At 42.6% G+C, this 17568-nt stretch overlaps 1 protein-coding gene across 1 annotated transcript in view; it reads right to left on the reverse strand.

The window, feature by feature from the left end:
* LOC117531961 (latent-transforming growth factor beta-binding protein 2) overlaps positions 1-17568 on the reverse strand; it is a 291027-nt gene that overhangs the window by 165776 nt on the left and 107683 nt on the right. Inside the window, exon 4 of the mRNA XM_034195149.1 lies at positions 16388-16635. Coding sequence (XP_034051040.1) covers positions 16388-16635 — 248 coding nt within the window. The remainder of the gene's footprint in view (positions 1-16387; positions 16636-17568) is intronic.

The raw sequence follows: 17568 nt of genomic DNA on the forward strand, positions 1-17568 counted from the left end.
GCACATTGTGTGAACAATATGACTCATCCACTTCCACTGAGTCACTCAAAACTAATGTTCAAAATAAATCCTGACAACCACAGCAAAGAAGTGTGCTTTAGAAAAAAAAAAGACCACATGACATTTGCTCATCAAGACACGGGATTGCTAAACCCAATTCAAGAGCTCCAGGCTTAATCAAGTGTAGTTAATCAGATGTGGGTGGGGTTGGGACACATAATACATAAAGGGCGGAAAGATGTGTGGACTAGATTTACGAAATTCTGACATGTATAAAAAAAGGAAGCCACCGGGAGGACCAAACTCAATCTTCCGCTACCGCCACCAGCCTATCTTCTGGTCCAGGTAGTCCCATAGCCGGATGGCCATAGGGGTGGTAGACGTTGGAGTCTAGGGCACAGAATATACAGGGTGGTGCTCATCTCTGCTTCCTTCCCCACCTTCACCTTCCCAAAGTCTCAAGAGAGTACAGAGTCAGGTCCTTTTCGCTCTGAGTAGGATTCAAACCAGTGACCTCCTGCATGCACTATTGACACCTTTACAGTGTCAAATCTTGCGCATAATCATGTCTTTTTGGGTATCCTTAAGAAATTATTCAATCCTTCGTCATCAATAGCCTTTTTGCTTAACGATTCCCTTATCAGTCCTTCAGAGTGGACGTCGTTTTTGGGGGTGTTTGTCAGGAAAATGATCATTTCTCTACATTGATTACAGACCCTGCAGCGGGTCTGTTTAATCAACCATTTCTGCAGCACGGCTTTGCTTTGATCCTTGAACCAATGAAGCAGTGCTTCGATCTTCGATCTGCTGCTTCGCTGGTTCTTTGTTTTATTTCGCTTTATCTTAATTTTTCCCCACTAAAACCCTAAAGAGCATATGTCTGTGAGTGATATTTACCTTTTTTATGTTAAACCGACCTGTTATGGTCTTCTGAATCAGTTGATAGATGTATTTTCATAACTTAAAACGGACTAATGCTAATGCGTTAGCATGTCTATGGCATTTTCAATGTTAAAGTTAGCATTAAGCTGAGCCATTATCAAGCCTCCATCCCCAGCATGCAAAGGATTCGGGGATACCTTAAAACCATGAATAGTTGGATGCTCTAACAGCTCTGCTTTTACCTTGCTGATTGGACAATGGTAGGGTGTACATGGAGTGCGATGTTGATTTCTGTCCAGGGTGCCTGGTGTTCTTGTGAGTTTGAGGCGTCGGCCTTGCAGGACTCGGGGATGGCAGGTGGCAAAATTTCCCTGTTGAGTTTGACGGACACCAGCAAAGGTCCCTGCCGATACAGCGTCCTCCATTAAGACAGGGGATCTGACAAAAGACTTCAATGAAAAGCGGGGTGAGAGGAGGGAAAACAGAAGGTTATTTCCACAGAGAGATTCATTAGAGTACACAAACGCCACATTTAATTGCGTAGATTTATGTGCTCTCAAACGCAGGGATCCTTAATGGGAAACAGGAGGGGTAGTTCTAATAGGAAGGGCATGTGCTTCGGCTTCAAGTAGACATGCTTTGTTTGCAAACAGTTAGTAATGGTCATGCTGTTCTGTACTCTTGCACGAGCAAACACCTCGTTCCACATGATATTTATAAAGTTCTGAGATTTTCCTCAAGGCATGGCCTGTCACGCAGCAACACTTTTATTGCCATTGTTTTGCCTCAAATCAGTAACTGCACACTCCTTTGAGGAGCAATGTTTACCTCAAACTGACAGAGGAAGGACAGCTTCTGCACGTTTGTCCGCCGCACCGCAAATTGGAAATTGGATATTGTAATGGTAAGATTTGTCTGTTTGTTTGTCCAGTGATAACTCCAAAATGCAAAGAGCAATTTCAATGAAAAGTGATACATAAATTCAGTGCACCGACCTCTTGGATCTCTTGTCACGTCAAGTTCATAGCTGAAAAATTCAAGGTCAAATCCCGAGGGAATCATCTACTATCTGCAGTGATATCTTCAAAATTCAAAGACAAATTTCAGTCGAACTTAGTCAAGAAACTCAATGGTTCATGTCAAAGGTTAAATTAGAGGTCAAGGAGCAATTTCACTCCAGCTTTGTCAGTAAATTTAGTGAATGGTTCCATCACAATATAGGTCATGTCAAGGTCACAGGGATACGGTCAAGGGCAAATCAGGTCATCATTGAAAAAAATCTAAATAACTATATCTCAGGAACAAGATAAGATATTGAAATGTGTTTTCTGCATGGACATCTGCTGTCCGGAAGTGATCAAATGTATCAGACGTCTAACGTCTATGACGTAATGAAATCAAAGAAATTCAAAAATTTTCTGATAGTGGCAAGACACTGCAATCATCTAGAGTCTTTATGTGTCTGAAAACAAGACTTTTCAGATGGTGGCAGATGAAACAAGTCAAGTCTGGGAGCATGCGCTGGTGCTGCAATTTACTACATCCATGACACCACGAGGTATGTCGCCTTGGGTCCTGGATGGCAACCACCCAGGCAGACAATCGGTTCATTTCTATAGATGAATGAGATGAATGTTGTGATTTTTCTGGAGTGATCTACCTTGGGTCAGGGAGCAGATGTGACTCTGCCTGAATTATTTTCCTTTCACCTGATTCTTTAGTCAGAGAGGTTTTCCTTAACCTTTTTTTGATATCATGAATATTTGATGGGGTGGGGGGGGGGGGGCATTCACAATTCCTCTGTCGGTTGGTGGTGGTTCACAATGTTTGTTCATTATTACCCCAGCGTACGTATGTGCTTGAGGTTTTCCCTTCTAGTTCACTTTGTAACACATGAAGCTTACGGATTTGTGCACCGAACACTCACTTTGCCGACTGCGGGAGGAAAAAGAAAGAAACTCGAAACTGTCAAATCTTGGACAGAATCTGAAACTCAAGAACACTGAACTCTGAACACTGAAATAAACTGAACTCCAAAACGTACCCGGACAACTATTTGAGTTAAAGTCTGCAGTTTACCATAGAGGGAGAGACGGCGATAACAAGTCAGGAAAGACCATCACTGACCAAATGGAGTTTGACAGATGTGCATTCACCACCCTTTCATTGGCCTTATCTTTTGGCGTAAGGGATGGGTGCCAACTCTACACCCTCAATACCTGGACCTGTTCCAACCTACAGATTTGCACTGACCTGACCTCTCCTAACTCAAAACATCAAAGCCTACCAAATGAAAAAAAATCACTCCACTTTTTTTTTGCTAAGCAGATCACAAGTACTAGCACTGCTTTACCAAACCGTTGGTTTTATAGATGGCTTGCATACCAGCACTAGGAGATGAAAGAGAAGGCTAGTGATGGACACATGCTGTGGGGGGCATCGTCACGCGGACATGCTAACAGTGTGCGAACAGAGATGCTGGACAGTTTTGATGGTATGCTGGGAATGAGCTCCCTGTCACATAACGTTAACAAGAGTGACGCTGGAGGCATTTAAGAGGGAGTAGAAGCACGGGAGTAATGTAGAGGGAATGAAAAGGAACATAGTAGAGGTGTGCAGCTTTCCCTTTTTAAAGAAGTTTGATAGCTATCTAGCTACATGGGGTCCAATACAATTTATTGATAATACACTGTATTATGGAATGACTCAATCCGGTGTGAATTAGAATAAGCTAAAGTGACATTGTTTATCTTCTTACTCATAATTCATGTTTCAATAAAATTGTGGACCTTCTTGGGGTTTTACTACTGTGCTGCCTCTGCTCACTTTTTGTTCTCCACTCTGGCAGCACCACACAAATTAACGCTAAGTGCAGCGCAGAAGAAGCCCAGAAGAGAAAGCCAGCTGTTTTTCACCTGTTCACATACTAACAGAAATTTTCATGTGCAGAAACCCATCTGGGCCGCATGGTGGCTTAGTGGTTACAGCTTGGGATTCCGGCGAGGGCGGTTGCATCTCCTCCTCCCTCGCATCTCGTCCTGTTGTCTCTATTTCTTACTCCAACCTTCAAGGTCCCGACTTCACCAGATTGTGAATTCTTGCATTCATTAACCATGGAATTGATCAGCTGGTCTCTCAACGCTTGACACCATCTTTTCAACAAGGAATCACGGCTGGGGTACCCTGTGTGCCCAGGAGGAACCTATCCCATGGGCTACATTCTTGACGCCTGGAAGGTGTGGGGTGTGGCATGCTTGGCACCACTCTCCATGGAAGATGAGGATTTATTCTTATTAGTCTTCATGGTAGTTGGGCTGCTGCTGTCAGGATTATGCACTGCCCTGATCTAACAGAAAATTGGCAAGACAGCTGCCATCAAAACCATAACCCCACATCTGTCTGTCATGATTATCGAGGTTGGCAAGGCTGTACAGTCTCAGACTGCATTGACTTTTGGAACTGAAACGCAAGTTGGAATGCATCTCGGAGCAGCTGTCTGCCCTGCAAAGTCATTGATGTTGGAGACCAGTAAATATTCAATTACACAATTGGATTTGGACAGTTAAGAAAAGCCGCATTTGGTTCTGTGCTTCTCTGCCTAACCCAAACAGCTACCGAAGGTCAAAATGCCCCGCTTGTTTTTCCTCCAGAAGATTTCAACAGCCCTGGTGATGCACATGGCTCCCTTTCTCATCTGCCCTCCCCCACAGACTCTACGCACACATGGACAGGGACTGATATGAACCACCTGCAAACAAGGACGCACACCCCCTCCACCCCTCCTTGTGTTTCTGTCCCACCCTTGCTTCTGCACTTGCCACTCCCTTCCCCCTCTGGAAGGTCGTGCGGCATGGCTGCAGCAACCTCCCACCTCCACCCCCCAAGCTCAGTTGCGCAGCATGAAGCTGCTGAAGCCCACACTCACATTGCCTCAATTCGGATGACGGACTGTTTCAAACTTTAGCATACCTAAACAATCAACCCCCCTTGTGACCCTTAATTGAAGTAAGGGGTTGAAGGTGAGTGAGATTTTTTAATATGTTTAGTCCTCAATTTTCTTCTAAATTTTGTTACATATGATCCATTTGTGCAGCAGAGATGGTTCAGTTCAATGTCTTTGTACAGCGCCAAATCACAACATAAGTCAACTTTACCCAACCATTAAGGAAGCACATTGGCAAACAGTGGTTGAGGAAAACTCCTTTGGGCATTTCTTGATTACAGGTAGAAACCTCAAGCAGACCAGACTCAGTGAGGTGACCATCTGCTCTGGCCATACTAAAAATAACAAGAAAGAATAACAATGAAATGTCAAACATGAAAGGACAGAATGATGCAGCAGTAATGAGGAAGTGGTGTGTTAGCCAGAAGGGACACAGACATGCACCGGGAATATACAAGGACATTCAACAAGTCTAACAGTCTCACGAGCGTCTCACTTTGGAGATATGGAAGTGGCAGCAGAACAGTATAACTCAACTTATTCATAATGTTAAAAACGACCATTTTAGTACATTTCGATCCATCCAGGGGTGTGATTCACAATTCCTGTTGGTTACTTGTTAGACCCCTAGAATATAGAGAAGGAAAAAGTGCATAGACAGACGGAGGAACAGGGGAACTTGGCTGTGCTAAAAATAAGGCATAAAAAAGTCTAGATATACGGGAAGGCCTTTTGCTATCATGAATTATCAGCTCAGGAGGCTATTAAACCCTCTCCTTGTGTCTTTTCAAGCCAATCCTACCACAGCATGAACTATTTTCGTCAACAAACTCCTGTTGACTCTGCGCACCGGGCTTCCCGTCTGCCCCGGTGCACACACTTCTCGTATGTAATGTATGTTTTACTGCCCCCCACGTTAGAACATAGCAAAGCATGACATAACCGTTTGCTGTCCACTTGACATTCCTTTCCAAACATGCACACCAAGAAATAAAAGGATGCTTGTCTAAATGGCAAGCAATCTTCTTTTAACACTCTCTTTAACACACACTTTTGCATATGAACAGAGATTTCCAGAGAATTAATAATGGCACATGCAAACAAACTGCTGCTCAGGAGGATTTGGAGGTGCCAGAAATGTAATTCTGTGGAAGGGTTTTGTCAGTATGCTCTGACGTGTTTGGAATATCCACACCGTGTGCCAAAATGCCATTAAAGGACATAAATCTGTGACATCAACGTGTTTATGTAGTCATAAAATTAGGTCCATAAGTAGATGGACAATGAGTTTTGTAATTTTCTGTCTGTACACCACCACAATGAAGTTGAAATAAAACAACTGCCATGTCCTTGTAGTGTAGATGCACGGGTTTAACTTCAAGTATTTAACAAGACTTTGCATTAAACTTGAATACCAATGCCTACATTTACAGAGCCCCTAAGTAATTGGGCAAAGTAAATATTAGGATTATTTTTAAGACAAATCATCACTTTACAGCCAGTTTTCTTTTGAAGCATCAGGGGGTGGATACATGATTATTCCAACACAAGTGAGGGAAGCCACCAAGACACCTGACACTGTCCACAGTGCAACTTTTGTCTGTTACATCATGAGTTCTACAGCTTCTTGGCTGAGGGGAGCAGAGAAGCTTCCTCAAGTGGAACATGTGAAATTGAAGCAAACGTTTGCCCAAAGCACAAGCAAGACTTGTGCCAAGATTTAATTAGTGTTCTTGGATGAATATCTTTTCCTGTTCCACTCCACCAATGAAGCTGTGACTGGTGAAGCAATAGACAAAAGTAAACCCATCCTGTTCCCCAATAACAGTCACAGATGTCTACAACTCCATTCACAGTTTGTGAAGTTTTTGTGGCTTCCCTCATGAACCTCTCTCTCTTGGATAATCACTCAGATTTGAGAACTGCCTTGTCCAGACAGATTTATATACAGTACCAAACTGTCTGTATTTCTTAAAGATGGATGTAAATAATGTCTAAGATATATTCATTCATTTATTTTAAACCTGCTTATTCCATTAAGGGTCATAGATGGATAGGCTCCAGCCTATCCCATCATTCACTGGGTGAGAGATGGGATACACCTTGGACATGCCGCTAGTCTATCACAGGGTCGACACATACATATATTCATACTCTCACCTATGTCCAAATTTGAGTCACCAATTAACCGAACCTACATGTTTTGGAAGTGCATAAGTTTCCAGAGTGGAAGATTCCCGGTTCAAACCCCACCCCTTCCCATTCTCCAATATGGAGCTACATCATAAAGGGCATCGGCATAAACATGTGCCAAATCAACATCTTTCTCCACCTCAAATCTGCTGTGGCGACCCTGAGTGAAAACAAGGGAGCTGCAGAAGGGACTCACTTACATACAGTTATGTTTTTTACATACATTTTTGAAAGGGGCGGGGGCAGCTGAAGCGCCCAGAGGGAACCCACACAGAAAGTACCAGGTTGGAAGCAAACTGGGACCTTCTATCTGCGATGCAACAGTGCTAACCCGCTAAGCCACCGTGCTGTCTTTTGTATGACCAAATAATCCTTAAATTACTTTGTCCAGTTACTTTTGGGCTCTGAAATGGAGGCACTGGGTATACAAATGTCTGTAAGTCCTAACCTGTTAGGCGATATTTTGTTCAACCGCTTGCATTCAAGCTAAAAGTCTACACTGTAAACACATCTTGACTCTTGTCCTTTGTAGAAGACGCAAAATCATCAAAATCAAGCTGCTGTCCAAATACTTATGAACCTGACTGTAGGGCAGCTTGAGTCTTCACGAAGCGGGCTAGTGGGCTGTCAGGTATAGCTTGGTTGGGAAAATGTTACAACTTTTCCCGAAAACTGAAAAAAAATGTGACGGGGTATGAATCTCCTTTGGCATGGCCACGCCCACCCTTCCCATGGCCACGCCTGTATGACTGTGGAGCAAAGCCCCCTGGATAATGGCAGGTTTAATGTGAATCCCCATAAAACCCTGTTCATGCTGCTACTCTTTCCCTCTCTCCTCCGCTCTCGCTCCTGCTCTCCCAGGGAGCGTATTAAATGGTTAATGACGGGGTGTGAACCGCGGCGAGATGAGGCCGAGTGTTGGGAGCGTGGGACCACCAGCTCTGAGGGCAGATTAGCCTCCCATTTACAGAGCCTGCATTTAATCTGCTCTACCCTTGTCTCTCCCACTTTCCATCTATCTTTATTTAACAGTGGGATTTTTTTTGGCGCCCCCCGTTTTAATGTTGCTCTCTTAATCACCTCCACTCTCCCTCTTCTCTGATCCTGGCATCAGTGCAGACAGCAAGACACTGAGAGCCCATTTTGTCAAACTTCACCCCATAAAATTGGAATGAGAAACTACATGGAGACACAAGAAGAAAGTGAGTAGCGGGATGAGAAGAAGAAGAAGCAGTCTGACTCACAGAGTCTGAACCCCTGGTTCTTTGGCTGTTGGTGCTGCTGCTGTGAGGTCTCGCTGTAGACCGTGGTGACGTCGCCCTTCTCGCATTGTTGTGACAGCGCCCGCCGCTGCACACCCGACTGCACATCATGGGCGTGGAAGACGATCTTAATGCGGTCCAGGTTGGAGGTGAGGTTGGCTCCTGGGAAGCAAACACACACCTGAGTGAGGAGGAGCATCAGCAGAGAAACAAGCTGCATCCTTCCACCTTCAGCTGACTGCGACACGCTCTCAGCCCGAGTGCACGGCGGTTTATAAGTGTGCATTGTGGTGTGGCTGACAGCTGGCCTGTGGCACGTAGCAGCTGAAGCAGTGATGTGCCACAGGCCAGCAAACAGCAGAGAGAGAAGACTATTAGGTAACCGGCTCTCATCCAAAGCCTTTATCTTTGGAGGAAGGTGTTTTGGATGTGTGGAAGAGACAAAGCCAGCGTTAAGTGCAACCGAATGTTGTGTAATAGCGGGAAGCTGTTCAACAGCCGTTGCCTTGGTACAAGGCTACAAAAACAAGGCAGAGCAGCAGACATCTGCATGCGCTCGATCGTGAATCATATGATGGTGAAGTGGTGAAAGGTGGATGAGCCAGACAGATAAACAATGTCCTTATTTACCCATTGGCTTTCAATTTGCCAATAAAATGTGATGTTCTTCCTGTATAAACAGTGGAATTTTAAAATTAGGAGGCACTCAGAAAATGCACACCAGTAGAATATCTGAAGAGTTTTGTGATGTTACAAGGCAAGTTCCTGGAACAAACATCCTCTCATCTTACAACATTAACATACGAGAAAAGGAAAATCCTGAGTCACTGATCATCGCTGGGATTTAATCTCATCCCTAAACCCAAGGCCCACTGTTACTGTTTAAGAGATCCAGTCCAAAGATAAACAAAGATGCAGACAAACGGGTCCAAACATGAATTCGGGCATTGATTGATACTTAGCATGGCAATGGCACTGCTACCCACCGAGGGGGGTTTTACATTTCTTCTTCTTAGTAAAAGGCTCCATTGTGACCACCTGCTTAATATTATGTCGGTCTCCCTTTGCTAGCAAAACAGCCCTGAACCCCTCAAGACATGGACTCCAATCCTTAACTCATCTATCCTCCAGATTTTGGCAGGTACTGACCATGACAAACCACGAACATCCCACAAGAGCTGCAGTTCTGGAGATGTTCTGGCTCAGTCATCTAACCACCCTCAATTCACTCTTGTCAAAGTCACACCAGTCTTTATGTGTCCCAATTTTTTCTCCTTCCAGCACATTAACTTTGGGGACAGCATCATGAGGCGGTGTATCCACCACATCAAGGAATCACACTCATTCATGGATGGTAACCACACAGATAGACAGCTGTTCCATACCCACCTCTTAAAAGCAATCATTTATCTGCTAGGTGAAACGAGGACATCCCCTTGGCCTTCTCCAGCCACTGGGGTCCTCAACACTTAGGTACCTGCTTGCAGGATCATGCATAGAGAAATATGTCACAAGGTCACATACTGTAGGTGAAGTTCCTTCACAATGCTGGGCTAATGTTACCTAGATTAGCCACATAGCCAAATGCAAAGAGAAACACTATGTGGCTAAAAGAATTTGACTTCAGGAAACTCGAATATAATGGATTCAGGTGGACCAGCAAATTTTGTTGGTTATAATCACAAATCAGTTATATGTATAAAATGGACAAAATCAGTTTTCTAAGTCCGCTGCAGAGTGGTACCTTAAAATCCTAAGTCTGATTTATGATTCTGTAACTCTGTAACCATGCAATCAAATCAAATCAAATCATTTTATTTATATAGCGCCAAATCACAACAACAGTTGCCCCAAGGCGCCTTATATTGTAAGGCAGGCCATACAATAATTACGGAAAAACCCCAACGGTCAAAACGACCCCCTGTGAGCAAGCACTTGGCAACAGTGGGAAGGAAAAACTCCCTTTTAACAGGAAGAAACCTCCAGCAGAACCAGGCTCAGGGAGGGGCAGTCTTCTGCTGGGACTGGTTGGGGCTGAGGGAGAGAACCAGGAAAAAAGACATGCTGTGGAGGGGAGCAGAGATCAATCACTAATGATTAAATGCAGAGTAGTGCATACAGAGCAAAAAGAGAAAGAAAGACTCAGTGCATTATGGGAACCCCCCAGCAGTCTGTCTATAGCAGCATAACTAAGGGATTGTTCAGGGTCACCTGATCCAGCCCTAACTATAAGCTTTAGCAAAAAGGAAAGTTTTAAGGCTAATCTTAAAAGTAGAGAGGGTGTCTGTCTCCCTGATCTGAATTGGGAGCTGGTTCCACAGGAGAGGAGCCTGAAAGCTGAAGGCTCTGCCTCCCATTCTACTCTTACAAACCCTAGGAACTACAAGTAAGCCTGCAGTCTGAGAGCGAAGCGCTCTATGGGGTGATATGGTACTATGAGGTCCCTAAGATAAGATGGGACCTGATTATTCAAAACCTTATAAGTAAGAAGAAGAATTTTAAATTATATTCTAGAATTAACAGGAAGCCAATGAAGAGAGGCCAATATGGGTGAGATATGCTCTCTCCTTCTAGTCCCCGTTAGTACACTAGCTGCAAGCATTTTGAATTAACTGAAGGCTTTTCAGGGAACTTTAGGACAACCTGATAATAATGAATTACAATAGTCCAGCCTAGAGGAAATAAATGCATGAATTAGTTTTTCAGCATCACTCTGAGACAAGACCTTTCTAATTTTAGAGATATTGCGCAAATTGCAAAAAAGCAGTCCTACATATTTGTTTAATATGCACATTGAATGACATATCCTGATCAAAAATGACTCCAAGATTTCTCACAGTATTACTAGAGGTCAGGGTAATGCCATCCAGAGTAAGGATCTGTTAGACACCATGTTTCTAAAGATTTGTGGGCCAAGTACAATAACTTCAGTTTTATCTGAGTTTAAAAGACAGGAAATTAGAGGTCATCCATGTCTTTATGTCTGTAGACAATCCTGCAGTTTAGCTAATTGGTGTGTGTCCTCTGGCTTCATGGATAGATAAAGCTGGGTATCATCTGCGTAACAATGAAAATTTAAGCAATGCCATCTAATAATACTGCCTAAGGCAGGGGTGGGCAACGAGGGCCGAGACACTGCATGTTTTCCTTGCAACTAATCACCTCAGCAGGTGGGTTGCTGATGAGCTTCTCCCTTGAACATAAACACCTGGTTGTCAAAGAAACCACCTGCTGAAACACCTGAACATTAATGAAATCACCTGCTGAGGTGATTGGTAGCAAGGAAAACCTGCAGTGCTTCGGCCCTTCATGGCACATGATTGCCCACTCCTGGCCTAAGGGAAACATGTATAAGTGAATAAAATTGGTCCTAGCACAGAACCTTGTGGAACTCCATAATTAACCTTAGTCTGTGAAGACGATTCCCCATTTACATGAACAAATTGTAATCTATTAGATAAATATGATTCAAACCACCGCAGCGCAGTGCCTTTAATACCTAATGGCATGCTCTAATCTCTGTAATAAAATTTTATGGTCAACAGTATCAAAAGCAGCACTGAGGTCTAACAGAACAAGCACAGAGATGAGTCCACTGTCTGAGGCCATAAGAAGATCATTTGTAACCTTCACTAATGCTGTTTCTGTACTATGATGAATTCTAAAACCTGACTAAAACTCTTCAAGTAGACCATTCCTCTGCAGATGATCAGTTAGCTGTTTTACAAACTACCCTTTCAAGAATTTTTGAGAGAAAAGGAAGGTTGGAGATTGGTCTATAATTAGCTAAGATAGCTGGGTCAAGTGATGGCTTTTTAAGTAATGGTTTAATTACTGCCACCTTAAAAGCCTGTGGTACATAGCCAACTAATAAAGATAGATTGATCATATTTAAGATCGAAGCATTAATTAATGGTAGGGCTTCCTTGAGCAGCCTGGTAGGAATGGGGTCTAATAGACATGTTGATGGTTTGGAGGAAGTAACTAATGAAAATAACTCAGACAGAACAATCTGAGAGAAAGAGTCTAACCAAATACCGGCATCACTGAAAGCAGCCAAAGATAACGATACGTCTTTGGGATGGTTATGAGTAATTTTTTCTCTAATAGTTAAAATTTTATTAGCAAGAAAGTCATGAAGTCATTACTAGTTAAAGTTAAAGGAATACTCAGCTCAATAGAGCTCTGACTCTTTGTCAGCCTGGCTACAGTGCTGAAAAGAAACCTGGGTTGTTCTTATTTTCTTCAATTAGTGATGAGTAGTAAGATGTCCTAGCTTTACGGAGGGCTTTTTATAGAGCAACAGACTCTTTTTCCAGGCTAAGTGAAGATCTTCTAAATTAGTGAGGCGCCATTTCCTCTCCAACTTACGGGTTATCTGCTTTAAGCTGCGAGTTTGTGAGTTATACCACGGAGTCAGGCACTTCTGATTTAAAGCTCTCTTTTCAGAGGAGCTACAGCATCCAAAGTTGTCTTCAATGAGGATGTAAAACTATTGACGAGATACTCTATCTCACTTACAGAGTTTAGGTAGCTACTCTGCACTGTGTTGGTATATGGCATTAGAGAACATAAAGAAGGAATCATATCCTTAAACCTAGTTACAGCGCTTTCTGAAAGACTTCTAGTGTAATGAAACTTATTCCCCACTGCTGGGTAGTCCATCAGAGTAAATGTAAATGTTATTAAGAAATGATCAGACAGAAGGGAGTTTTCAGGGAATACTGTTAAGTATTCAATTTCCATACCATAAGTCAGAACAAGATCTAAGATATGATTAAAGTGGTGGGTGGACTCATTTACATTTGAGCAAAGCCAATTGAGTCTAATAATAGATTAAATGCAGTGTTGAGGCTGTCATTCTCAGCATCTGTGTGGATGTTAAAATTGCCCACTATAATTATCTTATCTGAGCTAAGCACTAAGTCAGACAAAAGGTCTGAATGCAATGACATCAACGTGTGTGTGACCCTTTTAAAGTTCTCCGTCACATCTTTATGCAATTTGCCGCAGGAACAGAGGCTTTTTATGGATTAATTTGTCCCTCAACGAGCTCCACTTCCTTATGCAATCATCAACCTCCAAACCAACGGTATGGTACGTACAATTTTCCTCCATGAATTGCAGGTCATTTGAGTGTCGTTTTCCAATTCCATGTTGTAAAGTTGGGTCATATTTGCGAACGTTTCGGCCAAACGAATTTGATCCATGATGGGAATTTAATCAACACCCTCTCGGCCCTTTCTGGAATAGTTTGGACACCACTGTTTTAAAACATGAGGGGAGAGGAAGGAGTGAAAATGTAAAAATGACAAATCACAGCCCTTGCTGTGTCCATCATTTAGCAGGTGCACGTTAGGCTCCGGGGAGGGTTCACAGCCATGCACAGGGTTCTGATCTAAAGGGGGTTTGGTTCGTCACACCCAGGGATATGTATGAAACTTCACATTATATTACAGTGCAGGCAACAAGCAGCATTTTGCTAATAATCACCAGCCTTGAATGACGCCCTGCCTCATTTAGGTCCCAGGTCTGAGCACGGTTTGGAAAAATAAGCACCCGGGTTTAATCACGTAAATGCTGTTCCCACTTTCCTCAATTCGGTGAGCGTCAGTGCTGAAATTCATTTTGTACCTCTGTTACTGGGCATGTACTGGACATGCAAGGGGTTTTTAATAGAAATACATTGGGATCGGACAGGATGTTTTGTCCGATGTGAGTGAAAATCCATTATACAAAATCTGCTATATACTGTGTTTATTTAATGGAAAACCATACAAAGCATTGGGACTTTTGCTTTTGTCCGATGAGTGTAAGTATCCGGTTTATACGATGTTGGTTTAGGGGAGTTTTACTGTACTTTTAGTTATGAACCTTTCCCACTGTCATGAGTGACACATCAAATACAATTATTGAGGCAATTATCTAGTCGGATATCTTTGATAAAACCTTTGTTACATGAATTTGGCTGCTAATATCATTGTTATCATTAAAGGATACATTGTGCAGTTCAAGGAAACTAATTGTGATCAAAGAGAAAATTAATTATTTAGCCGCATTTGTCTGTATTCATGAATTCATTTTCCGTGGCTTATCCAGGTCTGGGTTACAGTGGCAGCAGACTAAGCAGCTCATCCCACACTTCCCTATCCTCAGCCAGGCCATCTACCTCCCCCTGGGGAATCCTTAGCATAGCACTAGTAGAGCAATGTGACAGATACTTCTAATATGGGTCTTGTTAAGTAACCACTCATTTGACACAAAATCATTCCGGCGATACCCAAGGATCCTCCAAAGAGATCTAGGGCAAAAGATATCCAGTCATTGCCTTAGGTCATCAGTTACTGTCCAAGTCTCATAACCATACAGTAAGACAGGAAGCACCAGGACCCACTTGGACCTTTGTTTTCTTGCAAAGATATCACCATCAACAAACACCTCTTGTCTAGTGCCCTCATGGGTTAAAATATGTTATGAACTGGAGTTATTCAATTTTTGTTTTGTTCCATTAATTGTTACTTTTATTTGATTATTAATACTTGTTTTCCTCTTTAGTGTCATGATACTAGTACTAAAAGCGCGTCCATGTGTGCGCCACATGAACCCACCATGCAAGCCGATTGTGATTATTTTGTCCTCTGCTGGGCTTTAGACTTGGTTTTTCATGGTCTATGTTGTAACCATGTTCTCCTGTCAGATGACACCTTCACTTCGCCCGACCACAACAAATTTTTCGACCAACATGCTCACGGGCACACAAATAAAACCAATTCTGCTTAGTATTTGGACGATGTGGGCGCTACCTGTGAAAATCATTGTGGTGCTGGGTGGAAACTACCAAATAGCATTTATACAGCACTGAGTACTAAACTGTACCAGGAATATTTACTTGAAAGAAATCAAGTAACTGGGAAAATGTAAAGAGTAACTTGAAGTAGGAATAACTGAATGACTCAGATTATCTTTTAAACATAGTAGGTTAGCGAACAGTAAATGAGTATCTGTACCTATTTAACGTGAGAATTGTCAGTAACAAAATGCCCGTATTTTGTACCTAAAAAAGCGATAATGTCTTTTGCCCCTTGACATCATAAATGAAAAACATTTTGACCCATGACATCATGAAGAATAATGTCATATTCTTGTCTATGATGAGGAAAATTAATATTCCATCATGATGCCATCAGAAAGGAAATTCAGTATTTTTACTTTAGGACATCATGAAAAAACATACCTTTTTGACCCATGTCATCATGGAGGATAACCTCATATTCCTGCCTGTTATGACATCATAAAGAACAACAAATGTTCTACAATGATGCCATTATAAAAACTAAAGTGAACACTCTATACACATAACATCACACAAGAAAACTAAATATTCTAAGTTATAGCATCAATTTAAAATCAGATAATTAAGATTAAAGCCCAGTGATCGAGATCAAAGTCGAGGAATGCAGATCAAAGATTAGTGATCAAAGTTTAAGTTAAAAGAGACTGCGGAGCCTTGATCTTGATGGAGGGATGTGATCTCTGAGTGTCCTTCTCGTTATTTAACAGAACCCAGTTACTATTTTGTGCTGTCAAGTTAAACCAACATTTTTTTTTTCCAAACAGTCATTTTGTTTGTGAACAGAGGAGCCAGGGTTCAATGTCTGGCATGTCGGAGAGGTGACAGCACAGATTTCCAGAGACTTCCATGCAAACACAAACACTGCTCCAACAGATGTGTATTTGTGGAACTGATCGCAAATGTTGTACAGCAGAGCACGCATGCACGTGCAACACGGCTTTGATATCAAACGTCTGTATGTCTGTCTGTGTGGTGCGAGGAAGAGTACAAAGAAAAAGGAAGCACAGCTTGGGCTAGTGCCAAGTTTTGTTATCCCCGTTGCAAATGTTCCATTTCGGAATGACAGAGGATGCGTCTGTACGTACTGTAGGTTGTGTAAAGTGCACCAAAAGGTGTTATGTTTGAAATGATGTGATGAAAGAGTGTGTAAATATGTGGTATGAACCTATTTAATGATTTTCGTATTTCAAAGTTTTTAAAGGAGACGCTACATATAGATTGTTTTTGTGTGTTTGTGCACGTGCTACGCATTACCTGGGGGTGACACTGCATTACTGGAGTGCCCGTGTGTCCGGCTGTTCCCGGTTGGCCGGTGAGTGTTTAAGGAGTGTGTGCTCGTATGCCCATTTCTGCTTTCGTGCCAGTTTCTGTTTTCATTGCCATGAGCACTTGGTAGCGCATTGGATGTGATAGGCCCAGAGGATGATGGGTAACGCTTCACAGTCCGGGAGGTTCCAGTCTGCTGAGGGGTGGAGTCAGCGGGTCCCCTTCTTACTTGGGACCTATGGATCAGAACATCAGGAAACCACAAACAAAGTTAAAATCCCACATAGTAAAGTCATCCATCGACAATGTAAAATTCATTTAAAGGCCCCCAAATATGCAAATTTATGTTAATTAGGTATGAACATCAAAGGAAGCAAACAACTGGAAATCTTGTATCTGTCATCAAAAGAAGGACTGAAATGATATCCCAATTCACCTGTAGTGTTGTTAGAAATACTAGAAACTGAAATTGGGTGCCTTTTTGGAAATTAGCATAGTTTGGGCACTTCCACCCAAAAATGACTACACCTGTAAGTATGGCACAACAGAAAATAACAAGCCAAAGAGACAAACATGACGTCTTGGTCATAACACTGACTAATATGTTTTATAGAGGCGCGTCAATGATTCAGACGAAAATGCGCTTTAATCAAATGAATATCAAATCATTCTTTAGGCACACTGTGTCTCTCTGAGCTAACATCTACTCTTAGTTTCTGAGCTGTAACCTTCACTAATTCATGAAAGATCCTGTTTGATACTTTGTGCAAGAAGATGATAAATCACTGATGAACCAAAAGTAAAGTATCAGCCACCCAAAGGAAACAAGACGCACGGTTCCCAGTTTGCTCGTGTGTGCGCGTGTGTCATTAACCACATTAGACATTTGCATCCGGTCATGAAACCTCCTCCATTGTGTCTGCTCGACTAAATTATGAAGGAAGTATCAAAAAAGGACTGAAGCACAAAGCTTTGGATCAAACTGATGAACCTGTGTTCCATGACCTGGAAGCTGAGCTCATGTGAGCAATGTGAAGGTGTCGCGTGGCCTTCTTACGGGAAGCCAAGCCAACCTGAGGTCTTGGTGGTCTGGAGAAGCTCACGAAGTGCTGGGCTTCAGCCCCCTGAAATGCATCTGGATCCCACTGTTCCTTGCCGACAGAGTCAAC

Source organism: Thalassophryne amazonica, chromosome 19, assembly GCF_902500255.1.
Source record: "Thalassophryne amazonica chromosome 19, fThaAma1.1, whole genome shotgun sequence".
In the NCBI taxonomy this organism is placed as follows: domain Eukaryota; kingdom Metazoa; phylum Chordata; class Actinopteri; order Batrachoidiformes; family Batrachoididae; genus Thalassophryne; species Thalassophryne amazonica.